Source organism: Carettochelys insculpta, chromosome 7 (assembly GCF_033958435.1).
Source record: "Carettochelys insculpta isolate YL-2023 chromosome 7, ASM3395843v1, whole genome shotgun sequence".
Lineage (NCBI taxonomy): Eukaryota > Metazoa > Chordata > Testudines > Carettochelyidae > Carettochelys > Carettochelys insculpta.
Window position 1 is genome coordinate 12,277,347 of NC_134143.1, and position 20,977 is coordinate 12,298,323.

The window sequence follows — 20,977 nt, forward strand, 5'->3', positions numbered from 1 at the left end:
GATAGAATTTTAAAAAATGGTAAATATGATTTCAGATAATTATATCTGAAATGTCAAGGTTTGGTCCTGCCTCCAAAAAGGAGTTTTGAATTGTCACAAGGTTATCAAATGCAGGTTGGGGCACTGCTACCCTTACTTCTGAGCAGCTGCTGACAGCAGCATTTCTTTCAGAGCTGGAGAGTGATGGCTGCTGGCCAGGAGATCAGCTCTGAAAGTGGACTTACCATCAGCAGCCAGCACAGATGTAGGATGGTGTGTTATGGTGTTGCCACCCTTATTTCTGCACTGCTAATTGTAGAGCTGGGCCCTTAGTCAGCAGCTGACAGCCTCTGACCACCCAGCTCTAAACACAGCAGTATGGATAGAAGGTGTTACCACTCCTTGGTGCTGCTGTAGAGCTGGGCACAAGGGCAATGTTACAACCACCTCTGTCCAGTTGCCCAGCTCTGAAGGCAGCACAGAAGTAAGGGTGACAGTAATGTGACCCTCCTAAAATAACCTTGTAATCCCCATGCAACTTCCTTTTGGGTCAGGACCTCCAACTTCAGAAACACCAGTCTCCCCTGTGAAATCTGAATAGGTTTGAGTAAAAACACACACAGGCCAGATTTCAAGGTCCGTGACATGTGTTGCATGGCTGTGGATTTAGTAGGGCCCTAGCTATGAAGTTAGTTTGTTTGCTGATTCTTGGCAGTTTACTTAGCCTTTCTGCTGGCCCCCACTTATACAGGTGAGTTGGGACTAATCCTTGCCTTTATAGGGACATTATAAGGACTGACTGTACAGTGCTTTGGAAATTTTGGCCTAAATTTTCAGAGATAACTAATGATTTTGTGTCCCTGTATTTTGGGTGCTTGACGTGAGAGATAGCAAAAGGTTTAGAAAGTGTTGAGCCACCTAAAAATGAGTTTGATTTACGTTGTCAGAGATCGAGCACCCCAAAACCATGTTCACTTTGGAGCATTTAGATCACAGTATTAATGGGAGAAATATTATAAATTACTAACATACCAGTGAATGTGGATTTCCCAGAGGTTGTAAATCCCAATTCTGTTTACATTCAACTGTGAAATAGTAACTGTTAAGCTGATCCTAGTGGAAGAAAAGTGAGAGTCTCTAGTATTGAAACTGATGTAGAATAGGAGGTGGTAGTGAACATAGCTTTATTTGCCCTGTCATTGGACCAGTGAGAAGCAGCAATATGAGAAACTATACAATGTTCACTTATTTAATAGTTCCTCTTTTTAATTTGCAGGTGTCCTACATTAGTCAAGATTGCAAAGAAATTCCAGAATTTCTAGGAAGAAAATATGGAAGAATTGCCAAAAGGCTAGACCTTAGTTTCAACTTGTTAAGGTATGTGACTGCATTGGATTTGAGAGAGCACAACAGCAGAGTTAGGCTGCACCTCTCAAAGTTAATTTTTTTTTTATTTCCTCTTGCTATAGGAATGTTCTTCCTCTTTGAATAAGGATAAAAAAATACATTGAGTTGTCTTAATTGTTATCAAATGTGTGTGTGTGTGTGTGTGTGTGTGTGTGTGTATAAATAGATATAGATATAGATATAGATATATTGCCATTTTAAGATAGTGGTGCTGTTTTTATAGACATTTATCTTTGGGTGCAAGTGGAGAAACGGTGAACTGGTAAGTCTGTCAAAGGCTTTTAGCATCAATCCAAGTAATATTCAGTGCAAAGCCTGCATTGTTGTTTGCTCTGTGTTGGGAAAACAAGCAAAACAGCACTCTTCTTTGGGGAGGAAAACGGAGAAGTCCAACAGTGCTTCACCAGTATCGAATTTACAAGTAAGTTACCCCATCTTCCTTCCACTTTTACAGTTGTGACTTTAAGTTCTGGGATACTGTTTTCACAGATGATATGTTAAAATGAATGTTTTTTCAATTGTTAAAACTCTGATTCAATGTGAAGAATTCCATAGGGTTGCTTTTTAATAAGACTGTTGGAAGGCGCAGACTTTCTTTAATCTGCACTGAATTTTACAGTAGTTGGAATAAAACCCTCCTGGCTTCATCCTTAAGTTTGTATAAAGGTTACGTTTTTCAAATTTGGGACCATACCCTACACTCACCTGAAAAAAAATGGTTAGTTGAAAGTAACAGTATAGTAACTTGTTCTTTTAGTAGATACTCCATTCCTCTGTAAGCTCTATCGTCTCAGATGTGCAAGAGACAGTGGAACAAATCAGGCACTGAGGAACAATCCGTGTATTGTAAACACTGCTGACTCCTGCAGTCTAATCTGATGCTCGCTGTCACTGAGAAGTACATCATCTAAACCAAACCCAACCGAAAGCACTGTACTGCTGATGTGATTGTATAGAAATTTCTGTCATAGACTTTCAAAATATTTCTAGTGTTCCTGGTGGGCCTCATTTAATGCTTAGCCAACAGGATTACTCTTCTGTTTTTGGACACAGGGAAGTCTGGGATCTGGGCAAAGATTTGATTGTGCCTTGTGCAAGATTTTGAAGAGTAATTCCACTCAAACATTCAGCTGACTCCTGAAATGTTAAAGCAGCACTCATTTTGCAATGTCAAAGAAGATTTTGAAGAGGAACAAAATGCACCAAAGTTGGTTGTACATTTGGGGGGGGGGTGGACAGTATAAATAAACCTTCTTGCAATACACTTGAATACTGCCCTCACTAGGAGGTGTAAACCCTTTTGTGGGAGAGGGGAAGAAATGGATGTTGAACCTTAAATGGGTAGATTTTAGTGCCTCTCCTTGCCCACCTCTGATCAAGGATGGTGGCACTTTGTGGTACCATACAAAGGCTTAGTCCTGCTGTGGGTGGAGTGAAATTCAAATGGCTAGAACTGACCACAGTGGTGGGCTGGTGGAAATTTGGGCTTCAGCTGAGGGAGAAAATGATTCTCCTAGTTGGAGAAATTTCTCCTGGCCTTAGTTTATTTTAACAAGGCAAAGAGAGCAAGTTTTGAGCCACAATAAAATACAAATTCATATACAACAAGTCCACTGAATTACTCTCCTCTGAAAACCTATGTGATGCGTCATCAGTTACAGTAAGACAAAAAAACATGTTTCTGGACATTCATAGCCTTAAGTGATGTGCATTTGGTACGGTTGTCATGAGCCTTGGCTGAACCAGTTTGCAGCAGTGAAATCTTTTCATCCCACTTAAACTGTATTTGCTCGAAGAACAGACAAGGCTGTAGTATAGTGTGTAATTTGCTGATTTCATATTGGTGATGCTATTTGAAAATGTAAAAAGCCTGATTTGGTCTCCTTAAAAAGCATTTTTGGGAGAATGAGGAAGGATTGCTAGATCCAGAAAGTTTCTTGAGAGGAGAGGGAGATTTGACTTGATGGGAAAAATCACTCAGGCCACAGAAGTCCAGGAAGGTATTGCATCCAGTCAAGGGGTCACAATTAAGGCCAGGGAAGTTTTGTGTTTTGTTGGGAGTTTAGTTTTTTGTCTTTTTTAATGTATGGCAAGATGCTTTCATGTGGGATAGTTCTCCATTTTTCCTTTTGTATATCAGCCATTCTTGAACTGGTGCAATACCTTTCAAGGGTCAAAATCTAAAGAAGAGCAATCGTCCTTTGCTCCTCCCCTCCAATATCTCCTATAGAATTTGCAGCTGTAACTAGAATAGCTGTTACTACCCACTGAACGTTTAACTACTTGGATGCTTGCAGATGTACAGATTTTTAACATTTGGTGGGCATTTAAAATTTTATTGGTTGGGGCGAAAACAAGCAACAGATCTGATACAAGAAACTGCTAATTCAGTTTATATTGTGAATGAAACAAAAGGCAGTATGTGGCCTTCTAGGGCCAGTCCCATTTTGTTGTGTCAGAAGAAGCAAGGTGTAGCTTAGCTTGCTGAGGGACCATTCTTCTGTGGTAGACAAGATGCCTTAAGAGTTACATGGCTAAAAAGGTGACAAGATGTCTTTCGATCTACAAGTAAAAGTAAGAGCACTTAGAATGCTTGGTTCCTCCTGTCCAGTGCCCCATAAGTGCCAAAGCTCCATGTGGTACTGGGAAGGGAAGCAATTTCCATCTGGCTCCTGCCCCAATTTGCAGGGTCCACAGCATTCCCGCCCCCCCAGCAGAGGCTTAGTACCTTCTGCACTCATCTTTCTATATGCCATCCTGGGTCCTGCTGTCAGGGAACACAGGCTCTGTCCCCTCCTGAGCCACCTCTCCATGGCCACTGAAGCCTCTGCAGTCAGGAGGCAGTTGGGTTATGTCAGTGGCCAGTTGGAGCTTGGAGGTGTCAGCTGCCTTTGACACTGTGCAGACGGGAGGGGACAAGCTGCTTCCAGCTGTGCCGGGGCGCAGGGCGTGGAGAAAGAGCTCTGCAAAGGCACAGGCTGGATCACTTCTCCCCCGTCACATCTGCAGGCAGCTCCCATCCCTTCCCTCTCGCACAGTGCCAAAAAGGCTGCTGCTTGCTGTGCTCTCCTGTGAGCCCTCCCTGGACAATCTCGGGAGGGGTGCACATGACCCCACGTGAGCCCCTCCCAACCCACGTTTCCTTGAGGAGAGACAGAGCCAGGTACTGAGTGAGGAGGGTCCATCCGGGGCCAAGCCAAGCATGGAGGGCTCAATACATCCTCCCTCCCCCTCCCCCATATGAGATGTGTATGAGAGTTTCCCTTCTACCTGTGTGTGTCAGGGAATGATGTATGGGTCACCCCTCCCTGTATCAACACTAAAGCCTTAAAGATGGTAAAGTGAATAAGAAGAAATACAGCCTAACTGGATTCTTTTTATGGTGACTCAGTCAGGCTGATAATTTCAGTGTTTATACTGCATTATTCTGACTGTCATCTGAAGTGGCTCAAATACAAATAATTTTATCAACAGTCCTGTGTTCAGCATAAGGCAATATGGCCACCCTACTTTGGCATTTGTCCTTACCAATGAGCTATTTCCCCCACAACACTCCATTTTTGCAGCAAAAATATGTTTGTGTTAGTCCTGGATGCTGAAAACACAATAAGCCCTGTTTTGTATAGGATATTGAAGAGTCCTTAGTTCTCATAATATGTAGAAAGTGAGTTTGCTAGTCTTTGAGATAGAAACAACCTAGGAGGCAACAAGTGAAATGAAGTCGTGGGGGCATTGCGGAAGAGATGACAGCTGGAAGGCTTCATCAAAGTAGATTTCAAGGTGGGTAGTTAATTGGGGCAGCTGGAAGAGAGAATTTACCCCTTGTATGGGGGCGTTTCATGAGTGGAGGTAGTGAGGAAGTGCTGAGAATGAGACCAAGGGGCAAATAAGCAGAGGATTCAGTAAGAAACAAAGATGAGCGGTAGATGAAGTACAGAGATCTGTAGATAATGACTATCTCCAAGGTAAGGTTTCATACAGGTAGTTGTGTTGGTCTGTTTTAGCAAAAACAACAAGGAGTCTGGTGGCACCTTTTAAAGAGACTAACAATTTTATTTGGTCGTAAGCTTTTGTGAGTTGCATCTCACTTTACACATCTGCTTGCTTTGGCAAGTGTGTAAAATGAGTTGCAACTTGTGAAAGCCCATGTCCTAATAAAATTTTGCATTAAGGTGCCACCGTACTTTCAATTGTTTTTACTATCCCTGATGTACATTTTAATCCGTTTGAAGTGGTGGGGAAAACTAGACACTTTTTTTCCCTTCCATTTACTGTTTTAGCAGACAGACCTAGCTGAATCTCTCTCTTCACACGAAAGATCAAATGGATTCTGGTGTATGTTTACTGTGTTCTGCTCAGTAACATTGTGGGTTGGCTAATTGAGAAGCCAGTCTAATCCTTTGCTCAGTACTTGAAATTTGTAAATTTCTTCCCCCTCTCTCTCCCCTTCTGGTACTTTCCTCTTGCTTTAACTGCTGAAGAGGAAGAGTAATTCTTCAGCTTTTGGCCAATGAAGGACGTTTTAATCCAATAATTGGGCTTAGAAGATAGCTAGATCTCTCTCCCACCTCCCCAGTGTGCAGATTATTTCTGTGAGACTCCTGAATAATTCATGTTCTGTGCCGCGTGCATAATTGCGACTGAGCTTGGTGGGCATGTTTGCAAAAATATCTCCTGAACCTTAGCGCTCTCTCTGTAATGCTCTTGGATGCTTGCTGAGATTTGAGGACTGTGGAGCGTTGTGCAGAGCAGGAAGTCATTTGCCTCTCTGCTCCTCTTCGTGCTTGTGTGAATGTGAACGTGCCAGCTAGAATCTGCCCTCCTCCTTTTAAGCTTTGTCAGCAGAAGTTTGTCTCGGAAGATGGCTTGCGATAAAAGGTCTGACAGATCGCGGCCAGACTGTAAAAGTGGATCGAGAGAGCAACTTGCCCTGTTGATGGGAGCAAACAGCTATTGGCAAAACAGCTACCTGGAAGCACAGCAGATGGGGTTGTGCAGTGCCCTGAAAGCCTTTTCTGTTGATGGAAGGCCACATGGAATGTCCAGATTGGCATTTTGTCGACAGATCTGTCGCCAGCAGTATTCTTCCTTGTGGTGTGCGGGGTATGGCTGTCGGGGGAAAAAAGAGCTGCATTCTGTCAACAGAATGCCCTTGGGAATCTGGACACTCCACTGGTTTTGTTGACAAAATGGTCATTTTTCTGACAAATCCCTCCAGTTTAGACATAGCCTTAGAGGGCACATTCTTCTTAGTTCCGGGGGGTGGGGGTTACTTTTGTTGTTGTTTTTTTGCCTTTTTCCATCCTGCCATTGTTTGCAAAAATAAAGATGCACTGAACAGGCGATGAACAACAATTCAAAAAGGATTTAAAAAAAACCCAACAACCCCAAGATAAAGCATGGCTTTTGCTTTTTTTTTTTTTTTTTTTTTTTTAAAAAAAAGCTTTGAGACGGATCTTTACAGTGTTGAGAAATGCACTATTAAAACTTTTTGATGGGTTTATTTATAAGGTAGAGAAATATTTTTCCCCATAATTGGGTGACTCTTAATAGTTGCAATTGCATATTTATCAGTGTGAGGGGCTGTTATTAATGTAGCTGTCATGCACAAACACATTTCTGCATTAAATCCATTTAGTATGTGCATTATTCGGTCTAGAATGTCACCAGGACATCAAAGCCCCCTTAGGCATAAGCGCACAGTGCCCTGCTGCGGCTGCAGAAAGGGCTTGATCAATAAATGTAACATGTTAATGCAGAGCAAATAGAATAAAAGATTTCTTTGACAAGACATGAAAAATCACCTTGTGGCAGCTGGCATGGTGATGCCATTTCAACAGAGACACTAGCAAAGTTGATCTGACAAGTAAAGAGGAGAGATGATGGTTATAAGGTGCTTTTGTTTCAAACTTCTTTCTTGACCTGTCAGGATTTGAAGGCGCCTGAATGGCCCTTTTTTGTCATGTGAAAATTGTAGACTTAGGCAGTTATGAAGCAGTTATCTCTTCTCAAATTGTGAATGCTGCTGTTTAATTGATTCACTTAGCATTTGAAACTGTCACGCATTAATAATTGCTAAATCCTGTAGATACTGCTCCAGTGTGTCATGCTTAAATGTGTAGTTATCAGAAAATTAATATCCTTAATGAACCAGGGCTTTCAAACTAGCATGGCATGAAATCTCTTCTGCCCTTTCATTTGCTGAAGGTGTATCAGCCTGTTTCCAGAAAAACTCCTCCTGACAGTTTTGCTGCTTTCTTTTTCTTTTTTTTTTTTTTTTTTTTTTTTTTTTTTTGATGCCCAACAAATGCCAGCTTTGCTTTGGGTACGTAGTGTGCTCAATGACAATAAATATAGTAATTATACTGGAGTTAGTAATTAACATAATTATAGTCAATTACGACAAATACAGGGCTGAGCTAAATAAATGAGAGAGGAGAAATTAGCAAGTTAATTGATTTATCTTACATGCTGCTTTTGCAACTGCCAGTTGCAGATTTTTCTGAAGGCAAAAAGTATTGTTTACAAATACCTGATTGTGTTTTGAAATCATTCTATCTTGCACCTCTTTTCCACTCCTTTTTTTTAATATGTGAAGTGAAAAAGATTGAAATTGGAGAAGGGGAAATTGCTGTTTGTCTGCATCACGTTGACTCTAAAACCAAAACATTATGCATGCCTTAATTTTTCAAGTTGATGAGTGATAATTTTTTCTTACTATTAAGGAACAAAAGATGACCTCTGTGTCTACACAGAGGAAAGTGCAGCTGTGTTCATTGCTGTGGTAGCGAATTGTTAGTGTGTTTTTGTTTTTAGTCCTTTTAGGTGTGGCCTGAATTTAGATATATGCTTTTGCGCTGTTTTTATTCCTTTTTGCTTCTCTCTAATCAGCAAAGAGGAGCTAGAGAGAGATCTTGAATCTTTATTCAGACAGTCAAAATGTGCTGATGCAATATGCTTTTCAGACAGAACCATTTGGACCACAATAGGATCATTTCAATGTATTCACTTTATAGTTACCTACTTTTTTAGACCATTTATACAGAGTTGGCTGAAATAATATTAGAGATGTGGTTATCATGTTCTGTGCTCTTCTTTCAAGTAGTTTATTATATGATAGAAATGATTTAAGTACGGAACATTGTGTATCACTATTCTGATTTTTTTTGAAATACTAAACAATAGGAATAAAATATTTTCATAAAACAGAGTATAGCTTTAAAATACTACCTTGTTCAGAAATTTTTACATTTTTAAAGCTGTACGGCACTTGAAAAATAGCCTTTTATGGACTGACCCTCCCTCCAAGGAGCTTAAGATTACACAACCTGGGAAAAGTAACCATGCAAATGATTGAGTCAGAAACATATTGTGTAAATCTATTGAATTTAAATGTGAGTTTTCATTTAGAAGTGGGAGCAGTTACTTAAAAAGTATTCCTGTGCAGATACTTGTATGATTTCCTGAGGCGCTTTTCTGATTTTTTTTTTTTTTTTTTTTTTTTTTTTTTTCCCAAAAGGATAAAAAGTTGTCCATGTTTGGAAAGCCTTTACATGTGCACTAGCAATGCTTAACATGGCCTTTCTCCACATGAAATTCATCGGGAAATCTATTGCCTACATGAAATATTTCTCCATAAGATTTTATTTTGTTTACATGTAAGGAATCATTTGTGGTTATTTAAAATTTACAGATGCAATGGTCTTTCAGATTCAAGTCTCACTTATGTAATAAACCAGTACAGCTGTATAACATCTTTCTCATGTAGAAATAATTATAAATTAGTATTACCCTACCTTATGGGACGAAAGACCAATCTGGTGATGTTTCACACTTGTATGTTAAGATGAAAACAGCTGTTTAGGAAAAACCTTTATCAAGTTTTGTGCTTTATTAAATGTCTGTGTTGCATAGGAAAGAACATCCCAGGTTTTGCACTATGAGTTTTGATCTGCAATAGTTATTTCAGTATTTCTAGTTTATTAGAACAATAATGTGTCCTTTTTTATTTTTTTTCCCTTTTTCTGGTAAGCATAAGCAGCATTTTACTGGGGAGCAGATGATGATGTGATCTGGGTAATATGAGGAAAGCCTTATATATATTTCTTTTTAAGTTGGGCTATCTAATAAAAATAGAGGATTACGTTGCCATAATATTCGGTAGCTTTAAAAATAATAACCAGGTAAATGCATAATATATTTTCAAGTATTTGGTTAGCCTAGAACTTGAATGTGAATGCTGCCTTTTGAAATATTTTTTGCTTAAATATAACATGTAGCTTACACACAAGTATGTATTTTAGTCCCTTTTTTCCTTCTGCTTTGACTTCAACAGAACTCTACCCATTACATCTCAAAGTAACAGCACGTGAATTAATAAATGTAACACTCTGCTCTAGGTCGTATTTTTATACCTGACTTCAGTTTCAGCTGACCAATTTGGGAACATACTTTTCCTTCCAGCTCTCGAAATATGCATAATTAATTGGTGGTGAAGTAAAACTTGCAGTATAAAATACTTGATTTCTATTTGATACAGTGACATTTTTGTCTTTTGAAACCCCACGAGAAGCTCTTATCCATTGATGCTTCCTTGCCCTTTTTATGACCATACAGTCACTAACTGGCAACAGACTGTGAAGATGCTGTAGTTTGTGTATTCCATGGTGCCCAGTGCTGGCCATTATCTATTGATTTACTGTATGTGCCAGATCATTTAAAAAAAAAAAAAAAAAGGCTGTAGGAGATTCCCCTTATTTATTTTCCTAAAATTGGGTACAGATCACTAGTGCAAACAGGATAAAGAGTTGAGCCATTCTAGAATTACATGAGCCGTGTTGCCAATTTCTTCCCCCTTTGCTGCTCCTCTTTCCTTCTGTTCCCCACCCCCAAGCCATCACTCTCCTATCCCTGCTGTCCTCTAATGGTGCGGAATTACCAGCGGAGCTGCTATCTAGCACAGAACAAGAGACTTCACTGGAAGGAGGAAAACTGCATTATCCCTAAAGCCTGTCTTTTTTTTTCAACTTCAGCTTCTGCCCATGTCCTTTCCCCATCTCGTGTCTGTCTTGGTTCCTGCTACAGACTTAAATAATACACATTCTCACCAGCAACTGGAAGTAGAAGGAAACTGCTCCTGCTCCCCCAATCACCCACTGAATGATTTCCCTGGCAAGACAATTTGTTGGCATTTGGTAGAGGCTCTACTGGAGTTCATATATTGGTGTGTGTTTTGTTTGTGTACTTTTCCCCATGTTTCATCCAGCTGATGTTGGTCTTGTAGCCTTGTATATTGATGTCATATTGGTGAGGATTTTTTACCTATAAAAATATTCACCAAGTAGAAAAAATATAGGAAACCCCGTGTCATGGAAGTGAAAAAGGCCAACATGTTGTTTTCAGACTAAAAAGGAGTTGTCATGTCAGACCAGGCGTATATATGCCTGTCTTCAGGGCCACAGTTAATGCAGTGTTGCTGGCTTTGCTGAACAGATGCTGCCAGTCAATTGAAGTTATGTGCTTTTAATTTAGTCCTCTTGTTTCATTCCTTGGTCAGTCAGAGGCTGAGCTGAGCCTTTGTAGCTGAGACAGAAATGTCTTTGGCAGAGTTGGAAAATCGGCTGTCTGCTTCTCTGAAAATCTCCTTTCCTTGCAGTAGTTTTCTCTCTCCGTTTTTAAACTCATCCCTGCTGTAGGAAGGTAATTGACATGCTTTATACAACAGAGCCCAGAAAGCTGCTGCTTTTTCAGATTGACAGTTCGGTTGCTGGCATATGATTTTTGTGTTATGCTAAAAAGAGGTAAAGGCATAAAAATAAATCAGAAGTGTAGGCTATGCGAACTACACAATGGAGAAGGCCTCAGCCCAAGTGCATTGAAATAAAATAGGCCCCTTCTCTGAACTTCAGTGGGCTTTTGATCTGACCCTTAAGTGCTCAAGTCTCAAGCTGCTCAGGAAAACACAGGGTATGTCTTACCCTGCAGTGCAAGCTAAGGTTGCCAACATTGCACCTGCACAAAACTGAACACCCCTGCCCTGCCCCTTGTATGAGGCTCCGCCCCCACCCTGCCTGTTCTCTGAGGTGCACTCCTCACTCTCTTGCTCATTTTCACCAGGCTAGTTTGAGGGGTGAAGGATGTGGCTGGAGAGTCAGGGGGTGAGTTCTAGGGTGCGGTTGAAGGGATCGGGTTGGGGGACTGTCAGGGCGCAGGCTCTGTGGCAGCACTTACTTCAAGCAGCTCCCACAAGCAGTGGCAGGTTCCCACCTGTGGCTGCTAGGCAGAGGTACACACCTGCTGCCCTGCCCACAAGCACTGTCGCCATTGGCTGCGATTCTTGGCCAATAGGAGCAGCATTCAGGGCCCACCGGCTGCCATTTGTAGAGCTGGCTTCCCAGGCGCCATGTGATGTGGAGGTGAGTAGGGATCCTGCCAGCCCTACTGCACGGTGCTTCCAACTGGACAGTCAACAGCCCAGTTAGTGGTGCTGACTGGAGCTGCCTGGATCTCTTTTTGACCAGGTGTTCTGGTTGAACATCTGGTTACCCTAATCCACATCCATGCTTGTGTCCTGGCTCAAACATAATGACTCCCTGCTTCTGTACTACATGTGTGCTGACCTAGGTTCCCAGGACCCTGGAGGGTCTGAACTCAAGTTAAGCTGGAATCGGATCCCTATTGCTTTGCACTTAAGACCCACTCCTGTTTGAGTCAAGCCTTAGTCACCCAGAAGTATCCCACAATTCCATGGGGTGGCTTTCTTAATCCTCTTCATCCCAACAATCTGCAATTCATTCTGTTGCCGGTCGGGGAGGAGGAGTACACACATCACCTTTAAGAACAACTCAGCTTCGCTTCTGACTGCTGATCTGCAAGTGTGCGCTCAGAGCCTCTTGGGTTTACAATGGAGACCAAAACCGACCAAGCCTCTTGCAAAGTGAGATGCTTCAAGCTTTCTATCGTGTAGAGCAGGCAGTAAAGTTTTCCCACAGTGCATCACCATCTGAGGGCTGTAGTAACCACATTTTTATGGGAAGAAGGGTATGGGGGAGAGAATTAGCACAGGAGACTCTGGGATACAGTTTCTTAATTCGGGTCTGCGTGCTCTAGTGTGGACACCAGAGTCCTAGGCTTGAGGGTGAGTTAGAACAGCCTCCATTCCTACTCTGTATTTGAACATTCAAGCCCACATTTAGCTAGTATAGATCATCAGACTCGAGTCCCATTAACCTTAGGCGCACGTTGCAGTGTAGACCGACCCATAGTGACTCCCAAACTCTATTAGATTAAAGCTGGCATTTGGAAATGTAACCCTCTTCAGTTAAGAGCCTGAAGTTACAGAAAATGTGATGGACATGGGTTGAGCATCAAACTGGCAATTTTGACAAGCTCTTCATTATATTAAAAACATTAAAATCATTTTAATTAGAGTTGTTCCACATAACCTAGCACTGGACTACAGCATGTTTTGATAGAGGACTGACCATCAAAAATGAAGGCATCACATCTGGGACAGACCATTAAGAGAGGGGTAGAGGATGAGTAGAGTCCTGCAAATCTGCAGAGAGCTGTGGATCTAAATAGCAGTGGATCCTTTTTTGCAGATGCAGATACCAATTTTGTATCTGTCTAGGGTTCTGAGGACAGGATCAAAAAACATCAGCCAAGCCTAAAAGAGGGAAAACAAGTAACTGTTTTCTTTGAATTAAATCATGACTTAAACTCTAGTTTCCTGTCCCTGTGCCTTGTGAGTAGGATAGCTGGAGCATTAGTGGCTTAAAAAAATCATAAGGGAGAATTTTAGAAGTGGCTGATGGCTGGACTCTCTGCTCCTGTTGAAATGGATTTGCTGACACTGAGCCTTTTTGAAAATCCTGCATGTTTCTAAACCCAGAACTGGTAGAATTTGGCCCATAAGAGGGATATGCTGCTATGATGTAGTTACAGGGTATTCAGTAGATTTGTGCAGGATACCAGTCAGTCCTTGTTGTCCTCTGTGACTGTCTCATTGTAGATTAGAACTTTTACGAATGTCTTATTTTGTCCTAAGCGGCATACTGATGTGTAAAACTCCAAGTTCTACAGCATTTTCACGTTAAGCCTATATATTCAATTCTTATTAGTTGTTCATGTATGTATTATTGTGTGCACTATTCTGAAAGTTTAATTTGTACATATGCAGTAGGTAAATGCCTGTACTCTGGGAGCAGAGATATGGGGTGCAGAAAGCAGAATGTTTCTTCAGAGGTCTGAAGGGCCGTTTTTCCCTCCCCCCCCCCCCCCCTCCCCCCGCTCACCTATTGAGGCCAATCCCAGAGATGTCTTTGTGTCCGGTTGGCAGATGGAATAGTTTTGGAGGTGTATGTTAATATATACACCACAGCAGGACATCATCACCTTCAAGTGTAGACATTAATTTCAGAAATGCAAATTGCCTTTCTCCCTGAATATTAGTCTGTGATTGGACTTGTCAACAGGGAGCTCAATTTATAAATATAACAGCAAAGCTGACACACCTGATTTGTTTTAACAAAGTTTTGGTCCTCATTGAAGTCTGTTAATTCAAAGGCCAAGATTACTGTACACTTTTTTTTCCCTGAGATCTGTATCCTTGTGGTGACCATAGGCTAGTCCCCAGCATTATTTCGCTGCAAGCATGGTTTCATGTGCCTTCAAAAACAGACTTTTTAAAGCAATATGAGTTTGGGAGCGTCTAACCACATTTCTGGGGTAACGAGTGTTTTTTCTGATCATACGGGATCCAGGTTTGGAGTTGTCGTTTTTTTTAATTGGAATTTCTTTGGCACGGAAGTGAAGAGTTGAGGGATCTCTGCTGTTTTGGGGCCAAGTTTTTAGAGCATACAGAATACAGACAGTTGAATTGAAGCCATTTTAGACTGGAAGGGTACAGAGCTGGCTGCTGCCCTCGTATTCTCTAGAGCCAGCTTTTCCATTAGCACTGTAGTCTCGCGCTTTGGGGCCCTGGGTCTTGGAGTCCAAGGCTCACTGGGAATATCTGCTTAAAAATGAACAATAGAAAAACACTTTCTAGCCTTCCTTGGGCGAGAGAGAGCTTGGAAAATGCGACTGGGATGTAAGTGATGCAGATTTCTCTGCAAGTCACCTGAACGAGAAGGGTGAGCTGCAGATTGCAACCAGACGTGTCAATTAAGTGTTTGAATCAAAGACACCCGCCCCACCTTGCTGTGAGGCAGTGGTATGGGGCAGTCATGTGTCTTCCCACCACTTCCGTTTCTGCTAGGGTGGGAGTTGGACAGAGCACAGCTGAGGGAGACCCACTGGTGTTCCTGTTGAGCCGTACTTGGAGGCCTCGGAGGCTGGGAAGAGAGACTTGGCTGGCAGCACAGCAGAGGGAGCACAGGGAAGCCTGGAGAGTCCCACCTCTTCCTTACCTGCTGCTGGGGTTACCAGTACGAGGTGGAGGTTTCTGGAGCCTGTTCTGGCCTGTGCTGTGCCCTTGGGTGTGGCAGGGTAGGGGGAGGCCATGCAGAAAGTGAGTGAGGAAAGATTCTGCATGGGGGCAGCTTGGAGCACAAGTGGAGGTGCAGAGGGAGTAGGAAAGGCATGGGGCAGTCACATGTTTCTCTTCCCCTGCACTCACCTCAAGAATTACTTGTTACTGCTGCTCTGAGGGCCCGGCAGAAGACTGTCTGGCTGTACGAGAATTATCCATCTCATCCACAGATGCACAAACACTCTGTCTTCCAGGGTTGTTATTAGGTATGTATTAAGTATTGGGGCTGAAATGCTGCCAGGCCTCTCTCTGAAGAGGATCCCCGCTTCTGGTCTGTGGCAGGTAGCCCCCTCTTCTCTAAGTAGGCAGGGTAGGGCCATGCCATGGGGATGGGGCTATAGGAGGAAGAAGGTACAGAAGAATGTATACCATGATGCACCTAGGATGCTGAATCAACTATATGGTATTAAATGCTAGGGTAAGTGCTACGTAAGGCAGCCTAAGGCATAGGAGCCAAGACTCCTGCCTTCTGTTAATCTTTGACTTCATGACCTTAGCCTTTACCTACCTGCAAGGTGGCAACAATACTTGTTTGCCTCACAAACTAATTGTTTATGAGCATGATGAAGCTGAGTGAAAAGTAGTCTAGGAGAACAAATAGGCCATGGTTTCAACACTTCCACTAATGCAATTGGAGGGTTAAATTAATTTGACAGTTCAAAATTCCTGAACCAATTGTAAGTTTTCTGTTGCCATAGGATTCCAGTGCTGTTTCTACACCTACATATTATTTTACATTGTAGACAGTATCTTTCTTGGCCTGTGTGGAGCTCTGGAATAAGACAGAAACTATTACTTGTGCTCAAGATTCAATTGGTGTGGATTGTTTTTTAAATGGGACGATTAAGTAGTTTGCTCCTTAAGAAACGAAATTCAGCCAGGTATTTGAAAAGCAGAGCATGTATAGATTTGCATCGTTCATGCAGATGTCCTTATAGTTGAGGGCGGAAGCTGCAGATGTATGTTAGTTTTGCAGATATTGTCATTTTCTCTCTCCTGAGCAATGTGCATTTGGTAGACTGCGTGTGGCTGTTGCCAGGGAGGACTGGACGCAATGACTGTGTTCCATTAACAAGTTTCAGAATTCTTTGACCATTACATACTACATTGTGACATGCTCAATGAGAGGGGCTTGAAAGGCAGCTGTAGAGGATAAAGCCTTCTGTTTACTTCCAGGCTAGGTACAGCAGGTACCACAGTTGTAGAAGGTTTGGTGTACTGTCCTATGGAAGTATCAACCCTGGCTTGGAAGGCCCAACTCTGGAATAAGAGTGTTTCCTGGCTCATTCTCAGCCTCTGGAATAAGCCGATCAACACTGTTGTCTATTAGTGCCAATTATAATAGTAGCTTTTTTTTAATGAGGTCATCTGTCAAATAGGAGCTTTGAGGGTGATGCTCAACATGCTTCACATCGTGCACCAAACAGTCTTCAGATGTTCAGTTGCCATGATTTGAGTGCTGATCTTGGTTGGCTGGAATTTAGAAGTTCTCTTGGATTTAGGTGAATGGACGCATTTGCTTGTGGGCTCCAGTAAAGAATTGAAGGCCCTTTTACTGTGTAGCCCACGTCCTTTTAAGCCAAATTCAATAAACTGTATTTTAAAACTGAGCTGTCCTTTTTCTCTATCGCTTCAGAATAAGGTGCATTGTAATTCTGGGGATGAGGAAGTAACTAATACTCCCTTCCATCCAGGGACACAAGTGCAGTTGGAGCAATAAGGCTGATACCCACCAGGGCAAGGGGTGGGAGGTGCCACTTGATGCCCCAGAATGAGCATGGCTTTGGGGAGAAAGGGCAAAGCAAGACAGTCAGGCCTTAGTGTTGCCCAGACCATGGCATGCTCCACCTCCCACACCTGAGCTCTCAGAACTGCAGGGGACCAGGGCTCCTGCCACCACGCCTGTGGGAGTGGGGGTGGCAGTGGCTAGGAGCTCCCAGCCCTGGAACAATTGCCCACTCATTAGGCCAGATTTGGTGCATGTGTTGGGGGGAAGGGGATGAGTACCAAAAGGTGGTTTACAGTGCTATCTCCCTTGACAGGGTTAATGAAGCATAGGGTCACTGTCACAATCAGTCTGGAGTGATACCTGATGTATTGGATTAGTGGGCAGAGACAATGGGTTCTCATCGTTTGTTTCTCCCTATGCAGCACAATGAGATGTAACAGATTCTGGAACCTTTGCATGATCAGTTAATTCCCACTCTCCCTAAGACGCCAGCTCCATCCTTTCTGAAGGAGTGGAAGCAGGGCTTATGCCTTTGGGTATCCAAGCATACTCCAGTTGAGCCACAGGAGAGAGATATAAGGGGCTAGGGTAGTGAGGAGAATTGTGTCCAGGGCATCTAGACATAATATCAGAGGTGAAAATAAGGTGTTGCACCCGGTGCAACACTGGGGCATTTGGCTGCAGGAGCATGTGTGGCAGGCCACCCCAACTAGGATCCCAGGGCACTCTTGCTTAGCAGCAGACAGGTGAGAAGAGCTGAAGCCCTCTTGCACCCATTCCTGCCATCACTGGTTGTTACTTGCTTGTCCCCATCCGTCAGAGTTGGAGTGTGGGAGGAAAGTACACAGCTCACCTGGTTTCCTCTCCCTCCTGGCTGCCAAGAGCAGTGGAGCACGTGTTTTCTTCTCGCTCTCGGATGCATGGAAGGGGAAGAACGAACAAACAAGCAGCATTGGTACAAATTGGGGCAGGGGGATCAACTGCTGATACGTTGATTTTTAGTTGTGTGACTTGTGTAGGTCAATTTTAGCTATCAGCAGTCGACTGCTAGGGTATGTCTCTAGTTCCTGAGCGATCGACATGCCACGTTTGAGCTTTGAGTTTGATTTTTGCTGTGTGTGTGAAGATGCAGCAAAATCGATCTCTCTGGGCTTGGCTGTCGACTCTGGTATTCCATGCTATCGTGTGGCATAAGGCGCATTGATGCGAGCCCGAAGAGCCCTGATCATCTTTAAGGCAGAAAGTTGATTCTGTTATGTCACTTCTAGCTACAATAATGGCATAGCTAGAATTGAGTATCTAGGAATGACTTTGTTCCCCAGTGTAGATCTAGCCTCAGTGTTTGTAGTCGCTGCCTCTCCTTTCCCCCTCCTTCCACTTTTGTGGGATGTTTAAATAAAATTGAGATGTTAATGTTTGAAGTCTGGCTGTGGTGAATGGAAATAACTCCATAATGTGGTGTACATTCACAACCATGCTCCTATGTAGAAAGTTAAATGTTGGTAACAGATGTTAATATGTAAAGAGCTATTGAATGTGCTGTGTGAAATACCTGCTTATTGAGTCTTGTTACCAACAGCTTATTTTAGTGACTATTTTAGTGGCTTCATGTTTCTTACCATTAAATAGAAAATGGAAGTTAATACTGAAACTCTGAAGTCAAGGAAGGTTCTGGCTTAAACCAACTGCAACCAAAGAGTGTGTGGGTGATTGTGTGTGTGTGGGTGTGGGTGTTTGTGTGTGTGTTAAGTTCTTTTGTCCTTCAGTTGCTGATTGTGCCTCATCGTTTAGGTACAATGTGAGCATAGAGCTTTGAACCTCAGACTATTTGTTCAGGTCTGAGTACAATTCTGTACCTGAGCTAAATGGATAATTGATGGAATTTCCTTGGTGTAGCCTTTGTAACTCCATGCCGCCTTGTTGTTTAAATGTATGAAGTGGATGTGGATCTAGAAGTGCAAGCACTAATACACTTCTATCAGAGCATAGTAATACTTTTCCTTGAAAGCTTGGTGGCTAGTGAAAGAGTTAAGCCAAGCAGCCGGAAACCATTTTCAGCTTTTACTTTGTGGATACAACCTTTTAAGCATACCTACATTTACCTGCAATGGCAATCGTTTTGCATTTTAATGACAAATCAAGTACGCTAACTTGCATTTGAAACGAAAGTGCCTTAAATGTCTCTGGCTGTCAGAATGAGATGTTAGGAGGTTGATGAAAAGAGAACAAAGAAGACAAAGTATGAAGCCTAGATACAGTGCAAAATGAAATAAAACCTTGTATGGCCTGTCAGGGGTGTCAGATGATATTCCTATCCAAAGCACATTATAGTATTACTTTGCAGTTCATAGCTTACTCATCTGTCTTTTTTAATTCATCACATTCTAGCCCACATCTTTTAAGTCCCATGTGTCAACAATGGAAGAAATCTGTTAATTGACAAATGAGTGTCACAAATGTGAATTGGTGCCTTTACATCAGAGGCAGGTAGTCTCTGTTGTTTTTTGTCAGCTCTATTATTGGCATAAGCCAGTGTAAGACATCTGTCTTTGCCAGAATGAGAGATGACAGCCAAAGAAGGGCTGTCATTGTTTTAGTGCATGTTCATTCTGCTGAGATACTGTATAAAGATAAAGTGTCAGTTAAAAGAATATGAAAAACTATGTGGAGGAAGTCCTTAAATTACTCGGGAAGGGGATTCGGGAATTGGTGCCAGAATTGAAATCTGAACATTTCAGTTTGCATCTATCACATCTGAGTAAAAATAATATTTTCTGAGTAACTGGATCAGTTTATAAGACATTTAGGAAAATGTTATGTTGTGTGGGCTTAATTAGGTTTATGAGATGGAAGAAAAATATACTTTCTAAGGCTATGGTTTGTTTATTGCTTGTTTATTATTCAGACAAGTATAGAATTGTCTCTGTAAAGACGTTCTGTGTTGCCTCCTCGGCGTTGATTTGCATCTGTTTTCAAATATTGAAATTGCTCCTCTCCAATCTTCTTTTTTTCTGTTTTCGGATTGATGAATAATATAAGGGAAATAGCCAACTGTGGGCTATTCCACTAATAGGAAGAAAGCTATTAATAAATATATGGAATACCAGGGGAATTGTACAGTACACTGAAGTTACCCAAAATCACTAAACCTTTTTGTTATAATGGATGTGTTGGAGAACACCAAAGATGATGATGATGTAGCCTAATTTATAATTATACATTATCCTTGACTCTTTTTGATCTCCCAAATATAGATGTCGATGAACATAGCACAAGTGTTCATTTTTCAGATCGAATGATGACCCTGAGATGAGCAATTGGGACAGTACTTTGCTCTTTTTGTAATTAATATTTTTATTAGACAGCCAAATAATGCAGCACACTCTTTGGAATGTAGCACAAAAGGGAGAAATATAAAACGGCCAGCACGTTCAGAACTCATGCCATCCTTGGTGAAGGTCAGTGTTCCCTGTAAGTTGAGCGCATGGGTGTCCGCCCAGGAGAGAGGTGCCACCCAGCTAATTCGCAGAGCTCCAATAGCTGGCAGCATGTTTCTGTGGTGGTGCACATGTGCACATGCCTTGGTGCACATAACAAAATTTTTTCTACCTGACATGGAAAAACAAGAGGGAATACTGGAAAAGTTAATCAAAAGTCAGTGCGCGGTTTTCATCCTAGCATCTCACATGATACTCATGCCAAGTAATGTATTTTGCTCACAGCCACTATCTTATGCATATTCATAATGGCTTCCTTTGCTGAACCTTCATCTTCCACTTCTGTGAGAGTTCCCACTTCTTGTAGGTTAATTACCCATCTTCCTCACAGTCATTTATCATTTACATAAATTAGTTGCTATGATATTACCACAGTCACTGCTTGCGAGTTGCAATGATAACATTTCTTTCAAGTATTCTGAAATGCCTATCCCCTTTGTATGAATTATTGCTCTGTATTGGTTAGCTGTCTTGCGACACTTGTTGAGTACCACCACACTTCCTCCTGTGAATGCATAGTTGTAAATAGTGGGCAAGTGATCTTTTGTTAAATGCCAAGCTAGGCCTTGCTTAGTTGTGCAAAGCAAGCTACCTTATAGGCCCTGAGCCTGTGGCTCTTCTGTTTTTTTGTTTGAACATCAATCAGTACTTACATCTTGTGTGTACATATATGGCTACAAAGGAAGAGGAGGGAAAAAAATGGAGTTCTGAGCCCTTAGGATGGTAGGAGGGAAAAGTTGAAGGAGTAATGTGTGGAGTAAGTGTGAGACCGATAGACCCTTTGTGCTTCGGTCCAAGAGCCTAAAAGCACTTTCATACCCCCCTTGCTAA

The 20,977-nt window shown here is 42.1% G+C and overlaps 1 protein-coding gene across 1 annotated transcript in view; it reads left to right on the forward strand.

Moving 5' to 3' along the window:
- The window catches only part of LRMDA (leucine rich melanocyte differentiation associated), a 906,832-nt gene that overhangs the window by 7,598 nt on the left and 878,257 nt on the right, over positions 1–20,977 (forward strand). Inside the window, exon 2 of the mRNA XM_075000035.1 lies at positions 1,256–1,356. Within this exon, the coding sequence (XP_074856136.1) occupies positions 1,256–1,356 (101 nt within the window). The remainder of the gene's footprint in view (positions 1–1,255; positions 1,357–20,977) is intronic.